Genomic DNA, 25,813 nt, shown 5'->3' with positions numbered 1-25,813 from the left:
GTACTCCTTTATCCAGTTCTTGACTTACAAGCAGCACTTTCTGCCCATTTCCAATTTTCTTTATTATTAAATGTCATCGAGCACTACACCACAGAAACAGGTCTTTCGTCCCATCTAGTCCATACCAAAATGTTAATCTGCCTTGTTCTATTGTCCACCACTTCCAGTGGCAGTTTGTTCCACCCTCACACTATCCTCTGAATGAAGAAGTTCCTCCTAAATGTTCCCCTTAAATATTTCACCTTTCATCCTTAACCTATGGCCTTTAGTTCTAGTCTCACACAACCTTCGGATGCTTGCATTTACCGTATCTATATAATTTTACTTTATGAGATCTCGGCTCATTCTCCTATGCTCAGGGGAAGTGCTAACCTATTTAACCTCTCCTCAGTCCCGGCAATGTTCTCAGTCTTATTGACATCTTTCCTGCTGGTAGGCTCCCAGAACGGTCACCTACCTACAGAAAAAGGCACTGATCCGCGCTTGCACCCTCCAGCCCGGAGTAACTGCGCTGAGCTCCCGGCCAGCCCGGGGTAGATGGCATCAGTAGTGCTTCCGGCCGGGGCGGGCGGATAGGCAGAGAATCAGTTCCGGCGCCGAGCTGCTGTCTTGCATGTCGTTGATCGGCTCGGTTTCTTTGTGAAAATGTCCCGCGGTTCGAGCGCCGGCTTCGACCGTCACATCACCATCTTCTCCCCAGAGGGGAGGCTTTACCAAGTTGGTGAGTAAAAGGCGCGCCTCCCACCCCGCTGCGGCCCTGGGCTCAAGGCCTAGTTCCTATGCTCAGTCATGCCAGGCCCGGGGCTCGGGTTTGGCGGCTCCTGAGCAACTTTTTTGGGATGTCGGCGAGCGTCTAGTGCTCCTTGTCACTGTGTGAAAAGGTCAGGGTGTAAGAACGAACTCTGGCGGATTTAATGGCGATCTGATTTAAATGTCTTGAATACTGAGGACGTCTTTTCTTGTCTTGCAGAGTACGCGTTTAAAGCTATAAACCAGGGCGGGCTCACGTCAGTCGCTGTTCGTGGCAAGGACTGTGCTGTAGTAGTTACACAAAAGAAAGTGCCGGTGAGTGTAGGCCGATGTAACTTTTAATTGGGTCCAGAACAGATTTTGACTGGATTTGAGGTGGTGCTGCTGGTTTAAAGTTCAAACTTCAAAGTAAATTTATTATCAATGTACATATATGTTACCATCTACAACGCTGAGATTCATTTTCTTGCAGGCATACTCAATAAATCAATGATAGAGTAATAACCATATAGATTCAATGAAAGACTGCATCAACTTGGGTGTTCATCCAGTGTGCAAAGGACAACAAACTGTGCAAATACAAAAAGAAACAATAACAAATAAGGGATAAATATTGAGAACAAGAGATGAAGAGTCCTTGAAAGTGAGTCCAAAGGTTGTGAGAACATTTCGGTGATGGAGCAAGTGAAGTTACCCCTTTGGTTCAAGAGCCTGATGGTTGAGGGGTAATAACTGTTCCTGAACTGGTGGTACAGGTCCTGAGGCTGATGTACCTTCTTCCTAATGGCAGCAGCGAGAAGGGACAACATCCTGGGTGGTGGGGATCTTGATGATGGATGCTGCTTTCCTGCGACATTCTTTCATGTCGATGTGTCAATGGTGGGGAAGGCTTTACACATGATGGACTGGGCCACATACACTACTTTTTGTTGAAGGCCATTGGTGTTTCCATATCAGGCTGTGATGCAGCCAGTCAGTATACTCTCCACTACACATCTGTAGAGGTTTGTCAAAGTTTTAGATGTTATGCTGAATCTTCACAAACTCTGAACGAAGTCAAGGCATCAGTATCTGTAAGGACCTTACCTGGAACACTAGAAGGTTATTGACAAGAAGAGGCTATTTGACCCAGCAGAGCTTTTGCCTATTTCCTATTCACACAGCATTGAAATAACTATTCAGTTTAGATTTGAAAGTTTCTACGGTACAGGTATCCCCTGCTTGATGAATGTTCGCATTGCAAAGAGGATTTTCGCTTTTTAAAAAATGGTTCCCATAAAAATTAATGGTTCTTTGCTTTACGCCATTTTGGCTTAAGAAAGGTTTCATAGGACTGCTCTACCTTTGTAAGGGGGGGGGGAGAACACCCGTACTACTGTCAACTATACAACTAGGTAGTTTCTTCCATGTGTCCACAACTCACTCTGAAAAGAAATGCTTCCTGACGTTAGTCTGAAATTTCCCTTTACCAGTCTCTCCTATGGCCCTGTGTCCATGACGATGGATTAATTTTGAGGTAGCAACTGGCATCCACCTTACTTATACCCTTAATGGTTTTGAACATTTCTATCAAGTCTCCTCTCATTCTACATCTTCTTAGACTAAAAAGATTGAATTCTTTCATTCCTTCTTCTTTGCTCATACCCCACAGACCTGGAATGCATCTTGTCACCCTTCTCTGAGCTCTTTACAATGCCTTCACATCCCTCACACAATATGGACCACAAAATTGTACACGGTGCTCAAGGTGTGGCTCACAAGTGTATTATACAATTTAAGAACATCTCTGTACTTGAACTCCATTGAGCAAATTATATAGCCCAAAATTCTTTTAGCCTTCCTACTTGCTTCTGTGTGGTGTCTAGATGTTGATAGTGATGAGTCTATCAGGATGCCCAAATCCTGTTCATGCAGTGCCCTTTCTAACTCAAGACCCTCCATTGCTAATTTATATCTAATATTTCTTCTTCCTATATATAATACTTTACATTTACTTACATTAAATTTATCTGCCCACACCTGGATTTTGTTCATTCTGCTGCCTGCATGTTCTCAGCCCACCTCCCTACTTTTGTGTCATCAACAGACTTTACTTGTTTATTTGTTATATGCTTATCCAAACCATTAATGTAAGTTAAAAGCAGCAGTGGCCCCAAAACTGATATCTGTGGAACCCCACTTTTAACATTTTTTAGGTGTGAAAATGATCCTTTCACTGTAACTTCTTCTTTTCTGTTTTCGGGCCAATTCGCACACCTTACCCTGAATCCCTACCTCCTGTAATTTGATTGCTAATCTCTTGTGGGGTACCTTGTCAAAAGCCTTCTGAAAGTCCAAGTAAATGATAACAACTACTCTATTGTTGTCATAAATTATAGTTGTCTCTTCAATAAAACTTCAGCATATTAGCAAAACATGATTTCCTCTTTCTGAACCTAAGCTGGCCTTCTGCTAACATGCCTGTTCTTAGCTGCTTTTTCATCTCATTCTTATTATTATTTCCATTATCTTACCTGCAATACACATTAAGCTTACTGGTCTATAGTTATCAGGGTCACCCTTCTTATATACTGGGGCAACGTTAGCCAATTTCCAGTCTTTAGATATTTCACCAGTTTTCACTGACTTGAAAAATACATGTTAGGGATTTGTATATGTAATCAGACCTCTTTAAGTACCCTTGGATATATGTTGTCTGGCTCTGGAGACTTATTAACTTTCAACCTTTTCATCTGAAGCAGGACCTCACTTTCTAAGATCTCTAAGTCACTTAAAACAACCTTATTTTTCTCTACACTTACTGGCATATTGCTAACATTCTTAGAGGTGAATACTTTAGCAAAATATGAGTTAAGAGTTTCCGCTATGTCCTTCTCCACATAATTTAACAGCCCACTATTATTCATAGCACACTTAATTTCCTCCATGACTCTTCTTTTACTACTAAAGTATTGGGAAAACTCTCGAGGTTAACCTTAGCATTATCAACAATATTGATGCAGCTATAAAGAAGGCAAGACAGAGGCTATATTTCATTAGGAGTTTGAGGAGATTTGGTTTGTCACCTAAAACACTCAAACTTCTGCAAGTGTACTGCTGGGAGCATCCTGACTGGCTGCATCACTGTCTAGTATGGGGGATGGGAGAGCTGCTGCACAAGACTGAAGTAAGTTGCAGAAACTTGTAAAATTAGTCAGTTCCATCATGGGTACTAGCTTCCGTAATATCCAAGACATCTTCAAGGAGCGGTGCCTAAGGAAGGCAGCATCCATCATTAAGAACCCCCCCCCACCCCAGCCGGAACATGCGCTGGTCTCAATGTTACCATAGGGAAGGAGGTACAGAAGCCTGAAGGCACACACTCAGCGATTCAGGAACAGCTTCTTCCCCCTCTGCCATCCTATTTCTAAATGGACATTGAACCCATGAACACTACCTCACTACTTTTTTATTTGTGTTTTTTTTGTACTAATGTTAACTGTTTAATAGACATATTTACTGTAATTCATTTTTTCTCTGTACTTATTTATCATGTATTTCATTGTACTGCTGCTGTAAAGTTAACAAATTTCACAACATATGCTGGTGATAGTAAACCTGATTCTGAAAAGTCTTCACACAGCACTGAGATCATGATTGAATTATAGTTGTTGGTGCTGTGAGTTCTGTTAGCTGCAGCACTGTGTCTTCCTAAGGATGTAGAGATTAAATCTGGAGACGAATATACTTATTGAGAAGGATCAGTGTTTAAAAGGGGAAGAGATTGCAGGAATGGGGAAAGTAGGACACCAGAGAGATTTGCAAATGATGAAAGTTTTAGGTATTGGAGCATTGTTTAACTTGGAACCAATACTGGTCAACAAGCAGTGAATGGGACTTGGTGCAAGATGGGAAGTGGAAGTTTGTACTGTTAGGCTTACATATGATGTCAATGAAAGAGGCCAATCAGGACTACTTTGGATTGGTCAAATCTAGCAATACAAAGGGTTGGACAATGGTTTCAGCAGAAGAGGTCTGAGGGAGGGCAGAGACAGATGTAATGAAGGCTTACACATGTAATTGTCTCAGGAGAATTATGTTTTTCAAAAAGAAATTCCTATCATGTTGGTTTAATGATAATATTTATCAGTTTGAGCAAAAGTATATTAAAATTCCCAGGCCATTCTAAACTGAAATCCAGGACAACAGTTCAAAGCAGAGATAGTCATAACCTTGTCAACACTAGAACCTTGCTTACCCCTATCTCTGAGAGTATTGATTCACTCTCACATTCAGTTGTACAGTCTTGGAATTAGTTTATTATTGTCACGTACTGAGATACAGTGAAAAGCTTGACTTGCATATTGTTCATACAAATCAGTCATTATGCAGTGCATTGAGTTAGTGCAAGGTAAAACAACAGCAGAATGCAGAATAAAGTCACATCTATAGAGAAAGTATAGTACAATTAGGCAAGAAGGTACCAGAACATACTGAGGTAGATTGTGAGGTCAAGGATCCCTCATATCATACTAGGGTACCATTTAGTAATCTTATAACAACCTGGTAGAAACTGTTCTTGTGCTTGGTTTTACGTACTTTCGGGCTTTCATCTCTTCTGCCCAATAAGCGAGAGGTGGAGAATGTCCAGGGTGAGTGGGGTCTTTGATTTTACTCTCTGTTTTACTGAGGCAGAAAGAAGTATGGAGAGTTCACATGGAGGGCAGGTTGAGTTCCATGATGTACTTAGCTATGTCCACAGTTTTAGTTTGTAGTAGATCTTCAGATCCAGAGGCAAGCTGTCTTTCAGAAACACATCAAATCTTGCCTGAGTGAACGGTATCTGCATTATTGATCTAGCAGACATGGAGAGTCATTTACATTATAATCTCTCTTGTTTCTTATTGTGTTTCTTCTTAACCTAATTGCTAGACTTTCTGTTTTCTCAGGATAAACTTTTGGATGCCAAAACAGTCACTCATCTTTTCAGAGTAACTGAAAAGATAGGATGTGTAATGACAGGAATGACAGGTAATAAACTTCCTAGAAAATATTACTCCTGTTAGGTTGAGAATCTTCTGCCTAGATAGAGTATTTTGTTATTTTTTTAATATAATTCTTTCATAAGTGTGGAGTTTGGATAATTCAAGGTTTTAGTAACATGTTGTTCATGTGTTCCAATCAATAATTAATAAGATAAGCATAGTTAAGAAGAGATTCCAAATATTACAAACTTAAATTCAGAATGGTATTTCTTTCTGGTCTACGGGCTTTTCAAACTGTGTTTGGTGCCACTTAACAGGGTATTTAATTGTTACCACTCATTTCTCCATTGATTATGTCCAATATCTTGGCATGTTAAACCTTTAAATTTCTGAAGAGAGCAATGAGGTGATCATGTTTCGTAAGTTTTGCCTAAATATTTGCATTTTCACTTACATATGTTCTTATTCATTTTTACAGCAGACAGCAGGTCTCAAGTTCAACGAGCTCGTTATGAAGCAGCAAATTGGAAGTACAAGTATGGGTATGATATCCCAGTAGACATGCTGTGCAAGCGGATCGCAGACATTTCTCAAGTATACACACAGAATGCAGAAATGCGACCTCTAGGATGCTGTAAGCAACTTGTTTATGTTGTACAACAATAATGCAACATTAGGTTATGCTTCAGACCATATTTTTTTGTAAGTTGTTCATCCATTACAAAGTGATAATCATGTTCTGTTCCATCTGTTATTTTCTAATTTATTTACTTTATTAGTTGAGAAAGAGCAAATCATTAAACCAGGTAATTTTCCATTTTTGCAAGGCCTAATGGATAACCTAACAACACTCATAGCAAAGAGATCATACTTGCTCTTGGTTCAGTACTGAATCAGAAGATTTGTATGAACAGAGCTCCTTTGACATCTTCCAGTTCACTGCAACTTACTGCTACATTTTGAAAGCTAGTCAGACTTTAACAGTCAAGAAATACACCAACCAGTTTGTATCCTGCAACAGGGTTGTGATCAGTTTTAATAATATTAAAATTACTGGATAAATATTCAATCCCAGCTCCTCTTTTTAATCACTGTATTACACTCGTATTTCAACAAACTATCGATTTTGGTAGCTCCTACGATTGTTGGGATAAGGGCAAGAGAGTTTACGGTCTGCGTGGAGTGGTATCGTTTCACAACTTGCTGCTCAGGAAAAGAAGGTTAAGAAAAATGTGTAAACCTTGTAAAAAAAAGATTCGAAGGACCAAAATTACTAAAACCTGTAATCTTGTTACGAGGCAGCTTTTTACGAGAAGTTTAATATATAATACTGGCACTGTTAAAGTCAGCAGCATGTATGTATATCTACTACAGAATTCCTCATTAATTCAAATTCACCATGGTATTAGAAAAAAATGTCTGCAAATATTTGTTTTCAATTTTATTGGTATCTTTTTTGCATCTGGAATTCAAGAAAAGGTAACTGCTTTATGGTGGGTGGGATATTTAACTTGCTGAGCAAATTTAGTTCTTGTGGGTGAAAAGCAAAAAAAACTGTTGATGCTGGAAATCCAAAATCAAATGCTGAGAATATTCAGTAGGTCAAACTCCATCTATAGAAAGAGAAATAGAGTTAATATTTCAGAGCAAACACGAGGAAATCTGCAGATGCTGGAAATTCAAACCTGAAATATTAACAACAACACACGCAAAATGCTGGTGGAACACAGCAGGCCAGGCAGCATCTATAGGGAGAAGTGCTGTTGACGTTTCAGGCCGAGACCCTTCGTCAGGACTAACCGAAAGGAAAGATAGTAAGAGATTTGAAAGTAATGGGGGGAGGGGGGGAAATGCGAAATGATAGGAGAAGACCGGAGGGGGAGGGATGAAGCTAAGAGCTGGAAAGGTGATTGGCAAAAGTGATACAGAGCTGGAGAAGGGAAAGGATCATGGGACGGGAGGCCTCGGGAGAAAGGAAGGTGGTGGGGGGGGGGGGGGGGGGAGTACCAGAGGGAGATGGAGAACAGGCAAACAACTAAACAACTAAATATGTAAGGGATGGGATAAGAAGGGGAGGAGGGGCATTAACGGAAGTTAGAGAAGTCAATGTTCATGCCATCAGGTTGGAGGCTACCCAGCCGGTATATAAGGTGTTGTTCCTCCAACCTGAGTTTGGATTAATTTTGATAATGGATAGACATATCAGAATGGGAATGGGATGTGGAATTAAAATGTGTGGCCACTGGAGATCCTGCTTTCTCTGGCAGACCGAGCATAGGTGTTCAGCAAAACGGTCTCCCAGTCTGCGTCAGGTCTGACCAATATATAAAAGGCCACACCGGGAGCACCGGACGCAGTATACCACACCAGCCAACTCACAGGTGAAATGTCGCCTCACCTGGAAGGACTGTCTGGGGCCCTGAATGGTGGTGAGGGAGGAAGTGTAAGGGCAGGTGTAGCACTTGTTCCGTTTACAAGGATAAGTGCCAGGAGGGAGATCGGTGGGAAGAGATGGGGGGGGGGGGGACGAGTGAACAAGGGAGTTGCATAGGGAGCGATCCCTGTGAAAAGCAGAAGGGGGGGGGGGGGGGAATGTGTTTGGTAGTGGGATCCCGTTGGAGGTGGCGGAAGTTATGGAGAATTATACGTTGGTCCTGGAGGCTGGTGGGGTGGTAGGTAAGGACAAGGGGAACCCTATCCCGAGTGGGGTGGCGGGTGGATGGGGTGAGGGCAGATGTGCGGGAAATGGGAGAGATGCGTTTGAGAGCAGAGTTGATGGTGGACGAAGGGAAGCCCCTTTGTTTAAAAAAGGAAGACATCACCTTCGTCCTGGAATGAAAAGCCTCATCCTGAGAGCAGATGCGGCGGAGACGGAGGAATTGTGAGAAGGGGATATTGCAAGATTTGAGAGCAGAGTTGATGGTGGATTTGAGAGCAGAGTTGATATTGGTGAGACCCGACGCTGACTGGGAGACCATTTCTCTGAACACTTACGCTCAGTCTGCCAGAAAAGGCAGGATCTCCCAGTGGCCACACATTTTAATTGCATGACCTATTCCCATTCTGATATGTTTATCCATGGCCTCCTCTGCTGTCAAAATGAATCCAAACTCAGGTTGGAGGAACAACACCTTATATACCAGGTGGGCAGCCTCCAACCTGATGGCATGAACATTGACTTCTCTAACTTCCATTAATGCCCCTCACCCCATCCTTGACATATTTAGTTGTTTGCCTGTTCTCCAGCTCCCTCTGGTACTCCCCTCCCCCCCCCCCTCCTTTCTTTCTCCTGAGGCCTCCCATCCCATGATCCTTTCCCTTCTCCAGCTCTGTATCACTTTTGCCAATCACCTTTCCAGCTCTTAGCTTCATCCCACCCCCTCCGGTCTTCTATCATTTTGCATTTCCCCCTCCCCCAACTACTTTCAAATCTCTTACTATCTTTCCTTTCGGTTAGTCCTGACGAAGGGTCTTGGCCCAAAACGTCAACAGCGCTTCTCCCTATAGATGCTGCCTGGCCTGCTGTGTTCCACCAGCATTTTGTGTGTGTTGTTGTTAATATTTCAGGTTGAATATCCTTCATTAGTACTTCGGATTTTTAAAAAACTGGATTTGTTGTTAGAAATACAGTATTTTTGCTTAGGAAGAATGGAAATGCCCTTAATGTATAATTTAGATGTTCTGTATCAGAAAGGCTTATTTCTTTCTGGATGGCAGGCATAGAATTGTGTTGTGACAATGATGAATTATAGTTGAAAGAGGTTGTATCTAAATTATTGTTCTTTTTCTTCCTTTAAACATTTAACTCTAGTTAGCAAAAGCAATACATTGCAGATATTGGAAATCTGAATTTGAAGATAAAATGTTGGAAATATTTAGTAGTTCATCTGTGGGGAGAAAAGATTTATCGATCTAAGCCACTGGCTTGGTTTCACTCTTTGTTGCTTATTCTTTTTATTTCAATCAGGATGTAAAAACTTTTACCTGAAAAGGTGATGGAAGCTGTTGCAAGAAAGCAGTTTAAGGAGGACTTGTGTCAGATGTAATGATGGTGATTTTGCAAGGTTACGCAGTGAGGCTCGGGTTTTGTGCAGCTGCACTTTTAGTAAGCCATTGTGAATATTAATAACCGATGTGCTGCCTCTAGTGCTACATATATCTCTGATTCCATGAAATGGCTATTTTAAACCATTTGTATAAAATGTTTTTCCACTTGGACTGTTCTCTCCTTTTGTAGGTATGATTCTGATAGGTGTGGATGAAGAGCTTGGAGCTCAGGTGTATAAGTGTGACCCTGCTGGTTATTATTGCGGTTTCAAGGCCACTGCTGCAGGAGTGAAACAGACAGAAGCCACAAGCTTCTTGGAAAAGAAGATAAAGAAAAAACTTGACTGGACTTATAGCCAAACTGTAGAGGTAGGAAAGTACAAGGTCTTAACAGTAACAATTAACTTAATTACCTTATCAACTCACTTCCAATGTTGATTTTCTGTTATAGAGTTATACAATATAGAAAGCAGGCCTTTAGGCCCAGTTACCTGAGTTAGTTCTATTTGCCTGCATTTGGCCCATATCCCTCACAATTTCTGATCCATGTACTTGTCCAAATATAAATTAAATGTTGTAATTGTATCCATATCTTCCACTTCCTCCAGCAGCTCATTCCACCACCCTCTGTATAAATATTTTCCCCCTCGTCCCTTTAAAATCTCTTCCTTCGCACTTTAAACTTATCCCTTACAGTTTGGACTCCCCTACACGGGGAAAAACTATGGCTACTCACCTTATCTATGCTCTTTACAATTTTATAAACATCTAGTTGGTCATCTTTCAACTTTTGCCACTCCAGGGAGGACATTTATTCTATCCTTGTAACTCAAACCCTTAGGTCTGTTTGCATTCTGGTAAATCTTTCTATACCCTTTCCATTTCAAGGACATCTTCTATGTCGCTTGCTGAGCTGAATTGTATGCATTATTCTTAATGTGCTCCTACCAATGTCTTGTTTAACTGTAATATGAAGTCCCAACTCCTGTACTCAACCCACTGACTGATGAACCCAAGTGTGCCAGACTCCTCCTCTATCCTGTCTACCCGCGTCACCACCTTCAAGGAACTATGTATATGCACCCCTTGGTCTTTCTGTTCTGTAACACTCCCCAGGACGCTGCTATTTACTGTGCAAGTCCTGCCCTGGCTTGTCTTACCAAAATGCAACACCTCACATTTATCTGAATTAAACTGCATCTCCCATTTCTCAGCCCACTGACCCAATCGATTTAAGATCCCACTGTAATCCTAAATAATCTCCTTCACTATCCACTATACCACCAATTTCGTATCATCAGCATTCTCTTTAATCTTTAATCTAAATGATGAACAGCAGTGAGCCCAACATCAGTCCCATCTGGAACAGGGCTCCAGTTTGAGAAACAACTCTCATACAGTCAAGCCAATTTGATTTTCCAATTGGCTAACTTGTCCTGGATCCCATGTGATCTATCCTAGCCTACCATAAGATATCTTGTCAAAGAGATTACTAAAATCCATGTACAGTGTTTACCGAGCTGCCGTCATCCATGTTCTTGGTCACATCGTCAAAAAAAAAACTCAAGTTTGTGCAACACACTATCCTACATACAAAGATTGTTAGATTGTTTCCATTGAAATGTAACAAACCATAAACTGACATGCATTTATGTTATCATATGTACTCATTCTGAATTAATCTGGTTTTTTCTCTAGACAGCAATAACTTGTCTGTCCACAGTACTTTCTATTGATTTCAAACCCTCTGAAATTGAGGTAGGAGTGGTTACAGTGGATAACCCAAAATTTAGGTAAATGAAACCTTTTCAACTGTACAAATCAAGTGCTGATCAAAGATTCTAAATTGCAAACTTATTGTTTCATTTTAATGCTAAGTTTATGTTCCTTGTTGATTTATTTTCCTTCATTATGTAACTATGTTAAGGATTTAGCAAAAATGCAACCAAATGAAATAGTACATTGTAATATACTTTAAAATAAATAGACTACAGGGATGTCTGATAACAGTCTATTCCTGCTGCCTTGCTGCTTAAATCATAGCTTCCTATTTTTTGCATGTGTTTGTCACTATTACAAAATACTTCAGCTTGCAAACTTTCATTTTAACTTTTATTTTTCAGGATTCTTTCAGAAGCTGAAATTGATGCACATCTGGTTGCTCTAGCAGAGAGAGATTGAAATTCATTTTGTTTAAGACTGTTTGTTACATAAGGAACACTGTTAATGGAAAGCTGTATGTTGCTGTAACAATGCTCATCTGCACTGTATTTTATTCTGTTCAAATAAAACAGGTTTTTGAAAATAGTGTTCTTTAATATATGCAGACATGTTTGTGTCTTGTTAAAGACAAAGTAATGGGTTACATCTATAACAAGAATGAAAATTATCAACCTATCTGCTTCACTTCTGATAAACTCCCAAATTTCCCCACATTTAAAGTATAATTTGGATATTAGCGAAATGAAAAGATCTGGAATCCTCAAACATATAAAGTAGGAAACTAATTCAGCATTATAGGGGAATTGGTTTCCAATATGGCAATCAGCTGGTGAAAATACTATTCAGCAGCCATTTTCATCTATAGTTAAATGTTGGGATAAAAAAGCTTGGTTTGCTTTTTGAGTTAGCATTTGGCATGCGTTACATTTGAAGAACAACTGCCAATTTTGAAAGACTGGTAACAACAGAAAGAAGCAAATGTTTTACTAACTGTTGACATGTCTCAAAGGCCTGTGTAGTGAATGAAGTACTGTTGAAATGTAATCATTGTTAGTATGCAAGATTTGCAGCAGCTACTTGTACATACCAAACTCCTACGAACATAGTTTAAAAACTTGATAAGTAGTTCTTTGTGATGTTAATCTGAGCAATGCATTTTGTTCAGAATGCTAAAGATAATGTCTCAGTTTTTCATGTGATTCTCAGAGATCTTTTATGGCCAGCTATGCTAATAGATTTTTATATGAAAAGAGTCATCTTAGATACTTCTGTACTCCATCAGTACAACTCTATTGGTCTCCATATTTGTGCAGAAGTCTCTGAAGTGAGTCTTCAACCCTTAACTCACAAGCAAGAATGCTACCAGGACTTGTTGCAAAAGTAAATGAACATGTAAATTGCGGCTAAATTGGGCAGTGGTTGCAAGGACTTTTTTTGTGTGCTGGCATGAGAGTTCAGTTGTTTTATTGAAATGAGTGAAAATGGAAGATAAACTACCAATTCATAGGAATATAAGTAGCCAGAAGATATATGAAAATAAATGATAAAAGAACCAAAAAATAATTGTGTACTGCTCAATAGATAATCTGGAATTCACCAAAAGGGCAGTAAAGGTAATTCAGGTAAGTCATTGGGATAAGAGGGAAGAGAGGACAAGAAGGGCTAATTGAGTGGCACAGGTTAAATATACTGAATGATGATAATTTGTGTGTTACACTAAATGATATCACTTCTGGGAATGTGGACCAGCAAACTATTCACAGTTACTGTAAATTCATAACATTTCTAATGAGCTTTAGACGACAGTAAAGAGTTGAGTGTGGCTTTAGATTGCAGTTGATTTACTAACGGAAGAATCTGAATCGGGTTTAATATCACTGGCATACATCAAGAAATTAGTTGTTTGGCAGCAGTACATTGCAATACATAACTTTAAAAAGCTATAAATTAAAAATTATATTAAAAGTAGTACAAAGAGAGTAAAAAATAGCGAGTAGTGTACATGGGTTCATTATTCGTGTGATGGCAAAGGGGAAGAAGCTGTTCCTGAAACATTTCAATAATGGGTCAAGTGAAGTTATCTGCTTTGGTTCAGGAGCTTGATGGTTGAGGGGGCTGATAACTTTCTGAACCTGTTTGTGTAAGTCCTATGGCTCCTGTGTTTTATTCCTGATGGCAACAGTGGGAAGAGAACAAGTCCTGGGTGGTGGTGGGAGAACACGTCCTGATGATGGATGCTACTTTCCTGCAACAGCGTTTCATGTAGATGTGTTCAGTGGTGGGAAGGGCTTTACCCGTGATGGACTGAGCTATATCCACTACTTTGTGTAGGATTTCCTGTTCGAGGACACTGGTGTTTCCATATCAGGCTGTGCTGCAGCCAATCAATATGCTCTCCATTACACATCTATAGCAGTTCATCAAGGTTTTAGATATCTTGGCAAACTCCCAAGGAAGTAGAGGCGCTGCTGTGCTTTCTTCATAATTGTCCTTATGTGCTAGGCCCAGGACAGGTCCTCTGAAATGAATACTGAAGAATCTAAAATTGCAGACCATCTCCACCTCTGATCCTCCAATGAGACCTCTGGTTACCTTACCCTGAAGTCAATAATCAGCTCCTTGGTCTTGCTGACATTGAGTGAGAGGTTGTGGCTATGGCACCACTCAGATGTTCATTCTCCCTCCTATATGCTGATTTGTCACCAGCTTTGATTCAGACTGACAGTGGTGTCATCAGCAAATTTGAATATGGCATTAGAGCTGTGCTTAGCCATGCAGAAACGGGGCTAAGCACAGTCTTTTGGTGCACCTGTACTGATGAAGATGGTGGATTAGATGTTGCTGCCAATCTGAAATAACTGGGTTCTGCAAGTGAGGAAATCGAGGATCCAATTGCACAAGGAGGTACTGAGGCCAAGGTCTTGGAGCTCATTAATTAGTTATATAATGGTATTGAATGCTGAGCTGTTGTCAATAAAGAACGCCCTAATGTATTCATCTTTGCTGTCCAGATATCCCAGGGTTGAGTGAAGTGCCAATGAGATGGTGTCTGCTGTGGACCTGTTGCTCTGCTAGGCAAATTGGAGCAGATCCAAGTTGCTTCTCAGGCAGGAATTGATATGTTTCATCACCAATTTCTCAAAACATTTAATCGTTGTCGATTTAAGTGTTACTAGATGATGGTCTTTGAGGCAGGTTACCACGTTCTTAGACACTGATGTAGAGGGCAAATAAGTTTAAAAGAAGTGGGGGGAGCAGCCAGATCATTTTGCATGCCACATTTCCCAAGGAGACATTGGATTGTGGATAATTAGTCACTTGGCAAGATCCAGTAGAAAGAAGTTAGGTTTAAGCTGAGTGGCCATTTTGCAAACGGACCAGTGAGTGGGGAATTGAGGATTTGGCTCATCAAGGCTTCAGCAAGGAGAGGCGTAGGTTGTAAGTAGATTTTTTTTCATTTATTTATTTCTTATTGCACATTTAGATCAGTGGGGATGCCAGGCAGGATAACAGCATGCTCCTTTTGCGGGATTTGGGAAGGCAGGAAGACCTCCAGTGTCCCTGACAACTACACCTGCAAGAAGTACATTCGTCTGCAGCTTATAACAGTCCGTGTTAGGGAAAAGGAGCTGGAACTGGATGAACTCCGGATTATTTGGGAGGCTGAAGGTTGATAGACAGGACATACTGGGAGGCAGTTACACCTAAGATGCAAGACACAGGCAGGACTGTCAGGAGAAGGATAGCAGATAGGCAGCCTGGGCAGAGTACTCCAGTAACCGTTCCCCTCAACAACAGGTATACCACTTTGGATACTGTTCTGGGGTGGTGGGGAATGCAATCCTGAAAAGTGAGTTCAGGGAGTTAGGTGCTAAGCTGTGATCTCAGGATTGCTACCTATGCTTCATGGCTATGGAGATGGTGCAGGAGAGAGGGCTTCAGATATTTGGAACATTGCACTCTCTTTCAGGAAATGTGGGACCAGTACAAAAAGAATGGTTTGCACCTGAACTGGAGGTGGACTGGTATACTAGTGGGAAGGTTGCTAGCACTGCAAGGGGGTGTTTAAACTAGATCTGCAGGGGGTTGGGAAACAGCATCAGAACAGATAGTGGAGTGCCTGTGGACAACGATGTTGTTAAGCCTACATACAGTCAGGAATCTAAAGGTTGAGCATGGTGGGACTGAGCTGGATATATTTCAATACATTGTACACACTACATAGAATACTTAAGAGAGTGTGATACTGGATCTCCTGTTAGGGAATGAGACAGGGCAGGTGCAGAAGTTTGTGTAGGGGAACACATTATATTCAGTGATCATAATGCCATTATTTTCAAGGTCATTATGGAAATGGTGGGTCTTGTCATTGTGTCGAGATTCTAAATTGTTGAAAGGTCAATTTGGGTGGTATAAAGGATCTGGTAAGTGGATTTTCTGGCAAAGGTGTACTTGGTAAGCGGGAGGCATTCACAAGTGAAATATTGAGAGTACAGAGTTTGCATATTCCCATCAGAATAAAAGGCAAGGATCAGGTTTAGGGAACCTTTGTTTTTGAGAGATATTGAGGCCCTAGTTAAGGAAAAGGAGGTGCATAGCAGGTACAAGCAGGTTGGAACAAATGAAGTAGTTATGGACTATAAGAAATACAAATAAACATGAGGGAAATCAGGAGGACTAAACAAAGGCATAAGGGTTGCTCCAGCAGACAAGGTGAAGGGAATCTTAAGAGCATATACAGATATATTAAGAGGATAGCAAGGGTCAAAATTGGTCCTCTGCAAGATCTGCGTGGTAACCTATGCATAGAGTCGAAAAAGATGGGGGAGATCTTAACTTGTTTTATTTTGCATCTGTATTTACTTGGGAGATGGACAGAGTCAATGGACGTGAGGCAAAGCAGCAGCGAGGTCATGGGCCCTATACAGATTACAGAGGAGAAGGAGTTTGCTGTCTTGAGGCAAATTAGGCGGATAAATCCCCAGGACCTAACAAGGTGTGCCCTCAGATCCCGTGGGAGGCTAGTGCAGATATTGCAGGGACCCTAATAGAGATACTTAAAACATCCCTTAGCCACAGGATTGGAGAATAGCTAATGTTAATCTGTCTCTTAAGAAAGACTCTAAGAATAAGCTAGTCCCATGGCTTTGTGCATGTTAGGTTGTGTCTAAATAATCTTCTGGAATTTTTCAAGGAAGTTGCCAAGAAAGCTGATGAAGTCAGGGCAGTGGATGTTGATTATATGGACTTTAGCAAGGTCTTTGACAAGATCCCACAGGGGAGGTTGGTCAAGAAGGTTCAGTTGCTTGGCATTCAAAATGAGGTTGTAAATTGGATCAGATGCTGCCTTCGTAGGAGAAGCCAGAGAATGATGGTAGATGGTTGCCTCTTTGACTGGAGGCCTGTGACTAGTGATATGCTGCAGGGATTTGTGTTGGGTCCATTGTTGTTTGACATCAATATCGATGATCTGAATGATAATGTAAGCTGGATTAGCAGATAGTGGACAATAAGGAAAATTTGCAGATAAATCTGGACCACTGGAAAAATGGGCTGAAAAGTTGCAGTTAGAATTTAATACAGACAAGTATGTGATGTTGCACTTTGGGAGGACCAACCAACAATGACCAGTAAGGCACTGAGGAGAGCAGTAGAACAGAGGGATCTGGGAATACAGATCCATAATTCCTTATAACTGGTGTCTCAGATACAGAGGGTCATAAAGAAAGCTTTTGGAACAACGACCTTCATAAATCAAGGTATTGAGTACAGGATTGGGATTGGCTCAGAGCTTTTTCCGGTGACCTGGGATAGGTCAGCAGATTGAATGGCTGCCACTGTTCAGGATGCCAATGTGTCCAGAAGATGTCAAGGGCAGTGCCTCTCCATCTCTGGGAATGCCCTACATTGACCCAGCAGAGGATTCATGCAGATTTTGTGAGCCCATTCATGGGGACAAACTGCTTGGTAGTAGAGAATACAGCTTTAAAGTGGCTGAAATATTCCCAAAAGCCTCCAGTGCAGCCCCACACACTATTGAGATGTTGAGAAGCATCCTCTCAAGGTGAGAAGTTCCAGGACACTAAGCAAGTGGCAATGGACCACAGTTTGTTGCTGAACAGTTTCAGTCATCCTGAAAATGAACAGAATAAGACGTATTACATCCGCACGTACCACCCAGCTGCAAATGGCTTGGTGGAAAGGTTTGTCCAGAGCTAAAGAATGTACTGTGAGCAATGCCAGCAGAACGCACTACACTGACACTGAACAATATCAAAATGCAGCACACTTCATAACCAACAACTGACCAGCTGTGCATCCCTCGCCTTCGTGCTTGAATCTCCTCGAGCCCAACCTCAGAAGGAGTATGTAAGACAAGCAACTGAGACAAATTAAAGGCTCCTCAATCAAGGAGGTTCAATCTTTCACTCCTGGACAAACAGTCCTGGTTAGGGACTACAGAGCTGATCAAAAGTGAGTACTCAGAAAGATTACACTGAAGATTACATCCGATGTCATCTGGAGATGACACATTGATCAGTTGAGGAAAACAGAGGCAACTGTTGGAGAAGAAAGATGTTCAGAGCTGTCAGAACCACTTCCTGCAGTTCCAGAGTCAACTCCTACAAACACCATGGAGGAGGCACCAGAATCTGAGATTGTTTCACAGCTAAAAATCTCACCCACCCAAGCAGAGTGATTCCACTTATCAAGAAAGATATGGTCCCACAAGAGTAAGAAAGCCTCCACAATGATTAAATCTTTAGGCCTGAATGGGATCATTTAAAATTTATTATGCTGTGAATGTCTGTATAATTATATAGTATACTGTGTATAACTTGAGATGCATTTTATATTGAGTTGGGGTTTATAGCTAAGCAGGGAGGAATGTTGTATATTTAAAATTTCAGTAATATTGAAAATATGCTGTTGATTAAGCAGTCTTTATTTGTTTAAATAATTAATTACAGATTATATGTAAAAACATGTGAATTGCATTCATCATGACACTATCACATATTATGTGCTTGCCTCACAAAGGAAGTATGAAGTTAGATTCACTTTTCATGGTCTTTTCCTTTCAATTAATTTAATGTTAGAATTACAAAATGTAACAGAGGCCAGTACACAGAATTGAAAAAAGTTACAGTACTTGTAAACTCAGCCAGCTCTTTCATCAACACACACAAAATGCTGGTAGAACACAACAGGCGAGGTAGCATCTATAGGGAGAAGCGCTGTCGACGTTTTGGGCCGAGACCCTTCGTCGGTCTCGGCCCGAAACGTCGACAGCGCTTCTCCCTATAGATGCTGCCTAGCCTGTTGTGTTCTACCAGTATTTTGCGTGTATTGTTGTTTGAATTTCCAGCATCTGCAGATATCCTCGTGTCAGCTCTATCATGGGCACATTCAGACACCTTCAAAAGGGGATGCCTCTAAAAGGAGGCATTCATCACTAAGGACCTGTCATCACCCAGGACGTGCCCTCTTCTCATTGCTGCCATCAAGAAGGAGGTAAAGGAGCCTGAAGCCACACTCCCAATGTTTCAAAAACAGCTTCTTCCCTTCTTCCATCAGATTTCTGAGTGGACAATGAATCCATGAACGTTACTTCAGTAGTTTTCCACTTTTTGCAGAACTTTTAATTCAATGTTTTATATACTGTGTATACTTTTTATTGTAATGTATAGCTTTTATCATTATATATTGCAATGTACTACTGCCATAAAACAAGAAATTTCACAATATAATGCCAGTGATATTAAACCCGATTCTGAAGAGCACATTGTATTACAGGAAAGATAGTAGCATGGATAGAAGATAGGTTGAATGGTAGGAGGCAATAAAGGAGTACTTTTATGGTTGGCTGCTGGTGACCAGTGGTGGTCTGCAGGGCTTGGTGTTGGGATCACTTCAATGATTTGGATGATGGAATTGTTGGTTTTCGTGCTGTTTGTGGATGATACAAAGATAGGTGGAGGGGCAGGTAGTGTTAAGAAAGAAGGTCGTCTGCAGAAGGACTTACACAGATTAGGAAAATGGACAAAGAAATGGCAGGTGCAATATATTGTGTAGGCAAGTGTATGGTCAGGCACTTTGGTGGAAAGAATAAAGGCACATGCTATTTGTAAACAGGGTGTAAATTCAGAAATCAGAGGTGAATAGGGATTTGTTCAAGTTTCCATAAAGGTTAACTTGCATGTTGAGTGGATGGTGAGGAAGGCAAATGTAATGTTAGCACTCATTTTGAGATGACTAGAATATAAGAGCAAGGGTGTGATGCTAAGCATTTTTAAAGCATTGTTCAGACCATACTTGGAGTGCTATGAGCAGTTTTGGGACGCTTATCTAAGAAAAGATCTGCTAGCATTGGAGAGGGTCCAGAGGAGATTCACGAGAATGATCCCGGGAATGACTGTGTTAACGTATGAAGATAGTTTGATGGCTCTGAGTGTATACTCACTGGAGTTCAAAAGAATTGAGGTGGGGGGGGATCTCATTGAACCCCATTGAAAACTGAAAGGCCTACATGCAGCAGATGTTTCCTATAGTGGGTTAGACTAGGGCCAGAGGGCACAGCCTCAGAATAGAAGAACATCCTTTTCGAAGAGAGATAAGGAATAATTTCTTTTATCGGAGAGTGGTGAATCTATTGCTGGAGATGGCTGCGGAGGCCAAGTTATTGGGTATACTTAAACAGAGGTTGATGGGCTCTCAATGCACAAGGGTGCCAAAAGTTATGGGAAGAAGGCAGGAAAATGGGGTTGAGAGGGTTAATAAATCAATCATGAAGCAATGGTGGAGCAAACTTGATAAATCAAATGGCCTACCTCTGCTCCTATGTCTTATGGTCTTACCTCTTTGCAGACTTTCTTGGCAACTGTTCATTCCAAGAGGTGGATAACATTTTCATCCCCACTTTAACTACCCCATTGTGTGTATGGTAGTGCTGAAACCCCAGTTGTACACAAAGGATCTGAAAGGGCACTTCCTACTATCATCCATTTAAGGTCTTGGCGCTTGCTTGAAAGTTCTAGTGATGAGACGTTCAGCCAAGGGATTCTGATAGTGTGTTCAAGAACCAAATGGTAGGATCTGCAGGGCCCTGAGGATATTCACTGCAGATCATTCACTAGTTGATAAACGAGTTGTCATTTGTTTATTATTGTCACTTGCACTGAGATACAGGGAAAAATTTTTGTCTGCACCCAGGGCATGCCCCTTTCTCATTGTTACCATTGGGAAGGAAGTACAGAAGCCTGACGGCATACACTCAGTGAATCAGGAACAGCTTCTTCCACTCTGCCATCCAATTCCTAAATGGACATTGAACCCGCAAACACTACCTCACTTGTTTTTTATATATATTATTTCTGTTTTTGCACGATTTTAAATCTATGCAATATACGTATACTGTAATTGATTTTTTTTTCCTTCTTTATTATGTATTGCATTGAACTGCTGTTGCTAAGTTAACAAATTTCATGACACATATCAGTGGTAATAAACCTGATTCTGGTTTCTGGTTCATCCAAACAGGACAGTCCATCCATACCGTAAGTCAGAGACAGGTTTATTATCATGGACATAGGACGTGACATTTGTTGTTTTGCATCAAGATTTACAAAAAAACAATGGAGAATATAGTGTTACAGTGACAGAAAGTGCAATGCACTGGAGTGAAACATTTCACACCAAATTACAAACACTGGAATTTGTTTGAACCTCAACATGTAGTGACAGATGGTATATGTACTCCTGGGTATATGTGCACACACAAAACAAGGGCCATAATGGGTATATTTTTTTCCATTTGTTTTATGCATAGTTGTCTATGAACACATAAATTCTGTACAACTCACAAAAGTCTGCAGCCAAATGCACAACATTCAAAATCTTAGAAAAGAACTCATGCAAAATAGTTCACACCAAGTACAACAGTGATTGTAACATTATTGTAAATCACATGGTACAATTACAGCCAATCAAATAGCTCTTGCCCTCTTTACCAGTGCATGAGAACTGTAGATATTTTGAACAGACCACACAACCTCAGACCTTTTGGTGGCAGACGTGAACCTGCAGTGCAAAAATAAACCAAATCTAATTTAGCAATAACCATCGTGTTTACTTAGTTATCATCCCATATGGTAAATCCCGCTAGGTATCAATTTATTGGTTGCCAGTTAAAAATATTTGTGAGACTTGTATATGTTTCTTTGTACTTGATACTATTGAAAGAATTGAGTGTGTAAATATCAAGTTAAATGGAAGGTTGATAATTCAGCTAATGTTTAATGGGGTGTGATCACTGAAATTTTGTCCTGCACTGTGATTTTTATGCCCCTCAACCTAATCCCAATGTATCATCATGACCTATGGCTGGTATACTTATTCAGTAGGTTATTTCAGTCCTGTACAACAGCTTCAATTAATTTCACCTGACTTTGTTTTTAATAAGTAAATTGTTCTTTAATAAAAGTCCCTGGTGTCAAATCACACTCAGCTTTGCTAATTGTATCTATTGAAAATGTTTGCATTTAACCATGTAAATACACCAAAAGCTCTCTTTGCAATTCTCTCTAGCTGTGACACCACTTACATGGAATTGTGGATCTGTATACACTGATCCCGCTGTGCTACTGGATTCCACAATGCTCTACCATTCCTGCTATGAGTCCGACCCTGGTTTGTCCTCCCACAGGGGTCTTCATTGTCCACATGCTCCAGATGTGAGCACAGAGACAGGGAAGTGGTGTCGGCCATCATCCTGATTTGTTCATAGGTGAAATGTAGTGGGGCTGAGGTTATCTGGGAGCCTGGAGTTAATACATATCATGGCCAGCCTTCCAAGGCACTTCCTGATGGTGGCTGTCAGGGCCATTGGGCGGTAGTTATTAAGGCACATTGTCTTGTTTTCCTTAGGTACTAGGATGATAGCGATCATCTTAAAGCAGGTGGGAACCCCAGTTTGAAGCAGTGAGAGGTTAAAAATGTCTGCAGGTAGCCTTGCCAGCTGATCGACTCAGAATCTAACGACACAACCAGGAGCACTATCCAGGCCAGATGCTTTCCATGGGTTTGCTCTCCAGAAAACTGATCTCACATCCACAATGATGGCTGTCCTTCAGAGGCTGCTGGGCAGGGTGTCCAAAACATGCATAAAATGGGTTCGACCCATTGGGAAGGGCATGCTCTGTTGCTGGTGATGCTGTCTGGCTCTGTTTTGTGGCCTGTTATAGCATGTAAGTCCTGCCACAACGGAGAATTGTCTGGGACTCATTTTGGACTGGTGTCCCTGATAGCTTTACGGAAGTCATATCACAATTTCTTGCAAAGGTCAGAGCGCCCTGATTTGAACGGCACCTCCCTAGACTTCAGTAAGGAGTGGTCTTCCTGTTAATGCAATGTTTCTAGTTTGGAAACACTCTCTTTGGTACACAGTCCCCACAATTATTAACAAAGATCACATACTTACCGAGGCTGAGTGCTGAGTCCTTGAACATGGATCAATCTACCTACTCAAAGCAGTCACAGAGAAACGCATCTGTTTCCATGCGTAACTGTCCTGATGATCTTTAATTACTTCAACTTGAGTGTGTGTCTGAATATCAGGAATCTTTACAAAACCTTATCAAAGTGATTTTCATGTTTTCAAGTTTCATTTCTAAATTTGCTGGCTTTTAAGGACTTTCAAGGGTGGGCCCTGCATACTTTTTTCCCGAGGCCTAGTTGCCATCTGAAGCCCAGGGTGCGGAAGACCAGTAAAATAGACCTTCATTAGCTGGCTCAGGTAAATATGGGCAAGGAGAGACTTTGGATGGTGGTTCCAGAAGCAGACTGGGTCCAGTACATTCTGATCCATTATCCAGAACAATACATAACGATCAGCCTTTACTCCTGATTCACCTCTGTTCAGGTAATAGGAAGATTAACAACTGTGGGGAGAGTGAAAGGACAGCACCTGGTATTAAAAACCAAACTATCTTTGTGAGTTCTGTCAGGTCCCTCTTAATGCTTCACAGTAAGGCAGGCATTGCTACTGGTGCTATAAATTCCGATGTATAGTGCAGCAAACTCTAAACAATTTTAAAATCATTCAGATTGAAACATAGCATTTAGCCCATTATATCCACACTGACAGGCGCCACAGTGGGGCAACGTTTTGTATGCACTTCTCCTCTGGTTGAAATCTGCAACCACAAGCACTGAGGGGAGTAGCATTGTTTCAAGGCATTTCAAAGATCTGGCTACCTTCAAAACCAGCAGATTCGGGACTGCTGACCATCCAGAGTGTGAGAGCAGCAGCTGGAAGCTCAGGAAAAGTCTCCATTGTCTCAGGAAACAAGGCTGCTGGGGAGAGCGTCAGGTAAAGCTGAAGGGCGGGGTCCTAGGGCCCCCCCAAGCCATCCTCCTGGCTAATGGACAGTGTCGAGAAAATAAAAATTGAAGACCTCAGAGCAAGACTGCTCTACCAAAGGGATATCAGGACTGGTGTTGGAAGTTTTTCTTCCAATAGGAATATGCAGAGGATATCAAAGAACACATGGAGTCTGCTTCAATCCACCATTCTCAATACCCACGGAAGCATCCTTGGGTGCAAGTCCAGAAACCATCAAGATGGGTTTCATGATAATGACATGGAGATAGAACAATTCATCTCCATGAAAGGAAAACCTTTTGACCCTGGCAGAATGATGTTGACAGCAAGGCCAGAAGAGAAGCTTACTTCAGAGTCAAGGCAAACGTCCAGCACAGGGTAAGGGAGCTAATGAATTCTTGGTGGATGGAGAAAGCCCTGGAAAGCCAGAAACTGGCAGACTCTGGTGACACAAGAGACTTCTTCAGAGTCACCACATCAGTCTACGGTCCAAGTTCCTTCAGATTAAACCCCCTGTGCTCAAAGGACAGGAAGAATGTGCTAAAAGATCCGAAGGATATCAATGATTGATGGTGGCCAGTGATATTAATTCTGATTCTGACATTCAAGAACTTCTTAACAGCGACCGCACTCCTGAACCAGAGGTTACAAGTCAGAATCTCCAGAGGCCTGTAGGAATAGACATGGGGGAACCTTGCAGCATGAAGAGGTTCGTGATGGTATCTGGACACTGGAAAGCAACAAAGCCATGGGTCCTCAGCAGAGACCCTTAAGGAATGTGGACCAGCATTCCTGCACCACAAGGTCTGGGAAAAGGAACAACTGCCCTCGGAGCAGGGGATTATCTAATAGTGACTTATTCAAGAGGAGAGATAAGGCAAATTGAGGCAATTACAGAGGTATCTCCCTCCTGTCATCACAGGCAAAGTGCTCGCATGTATTCTTGTCCATTGACTCTTCCCACCATCTGAAGAAGTGTTCCCTGAACACAGTGTGGTTTCTGCCCGTCTAGAGGTACCGCAGACATGGTCTTCATAGCCCGCTAATTACAAGGAAAATGCCATGAACAAAGGCAACACCTAGACTTGGCTTTCATAGATTTCACAAAGATATTTGCCTCAGAAAACCGCCAAGCTCTCTGGCGTATACTATCCTGACAAGTACTTACAAGAAGACATTACTGCATGATGGCATGCAGCCACAGTACTCAATAACAGTAGTGCTGAATCTGAACCCTTCACTGTCGAGACAGGAGTCAAACAGGGCTGTATCATTGCACCCAGCCCACTTGACATCTTTACTGCTATCATCTTTCACCTTGTAGGATTTTGTGAATAAAACATGCAAGAATCGAGTATGTGCTTAATAAAAGCCGCTGCTCTTTACTTCCATTGGGAACAAAACAAAAGCAGTCGCTTTACATGGATGTCATTATGTCAGGCAGCATCTTTTGAAGTGAACACAACAACTCAGTGTCAGTGTTTGTGAGTTGTGTGGAACAGTTTCTATTATGAACAATGTGTGTTATCTGTATCCTATTACATTACCCTACAAGCTCACTGGCCAAGACCTGCCACAGGGAATCCCTTTCATGTATAAAATGGACAACAGGCTTTCTAAGCTCAACTGGTTCAAGGCCAAGAACAAGGCCAACTATCATGGAGCTTCAGTATGCAGACGACAACGCCATCGCAGCACGCTCTGAAGATCTACAATGCATCCTGAATGCCTTCTGTAAAGGCACATAGAGTCTTGTTTTGAATATAAAAGACACAAGCACTAAATCAACTACCACCCAACCAACCATTATCTGGATCGCCATAAAAGTTGACAGTCATCCTTGAAAATGTAGGCTACCTTCCCTGCTTTGGCAGCATTCTCTCCTCAAAAGCAGACATCGACTCAGAGATCAACCACCACCCGAGCGGTATTGTCCTTCCTACATTAC

General features: G+C 41.4%; 1 protein-coding gene across 1 annotated transcript; it reads left to right on the top strand.

The window, feature by feature from the left end:
• The first annotated feature begins 529 nt into the window (after positions 1-529).
• Positions 530-12,066, top strand: psma6a (proteasome 20S subunit alpha 6a). Its single transcript, XM_059956736.1, has 7 exons — positions 530-721; positions 971-1,065; positions 5,679-5,760; positions 6,193-6,348; positions 9,952-10,130; positions 11,460-11,554; positions 11,885-12,066. The coding sequence occupies exons 1-7, from the start codon at positions 646-648 to the stop codon at positions 11,940-11,942; spliced, it is 741 nt and encodes a 246-aa protein (XP_059812719.1). The 5' UTR covers positions 530-645; the 3' UTR covers positions 11,943-12,066.
• Positions 12,067-25,813: the final 13,747 nt, after the last annotated feature.

Source organism: Hypanus sabinus, chromosome 2 (assembly GCF_030144855.1).
Source record: "Hypanus sabinus isolate sHypSab1 chromosome 2, sHypSab1.hap1, whole genome shotgun sequence".
Lineage (NCBI taxonomy): Eukaryota > Metazoa > Chordata > Chondrichthyes > Myliobatiformes > Dasyatidae > Hypanus > Hypanus sabinus.
This window is presented reverse-complemented; position numbering and strand designations above follow the sequence as displayed.

Bases quoted from the DNA above. Each gene is read 5' to 3' on its own strand.
- psma6a (XM_059956736.1), top strand. From the start codon at position 646: ATGTCCCGCGGTTCGAGCGCCGGCTTCGACCGTCACATCACCATCTTC. The intron at 722-970 runs GTGAGTAAAAGG...CTTGTCTTGCAG, and splicing joins GGGGAGGCTTTACCAAGTTG to AGTACGCGTTTAAAGCTATA. The intron at 1,066-5,678 runs GTGAGTGTAGGC...CTGTTTTCTCAG, and splicing joins TTACACAAAAGAAAGTGCCG to GATAAACTTTTGGATGCCAA.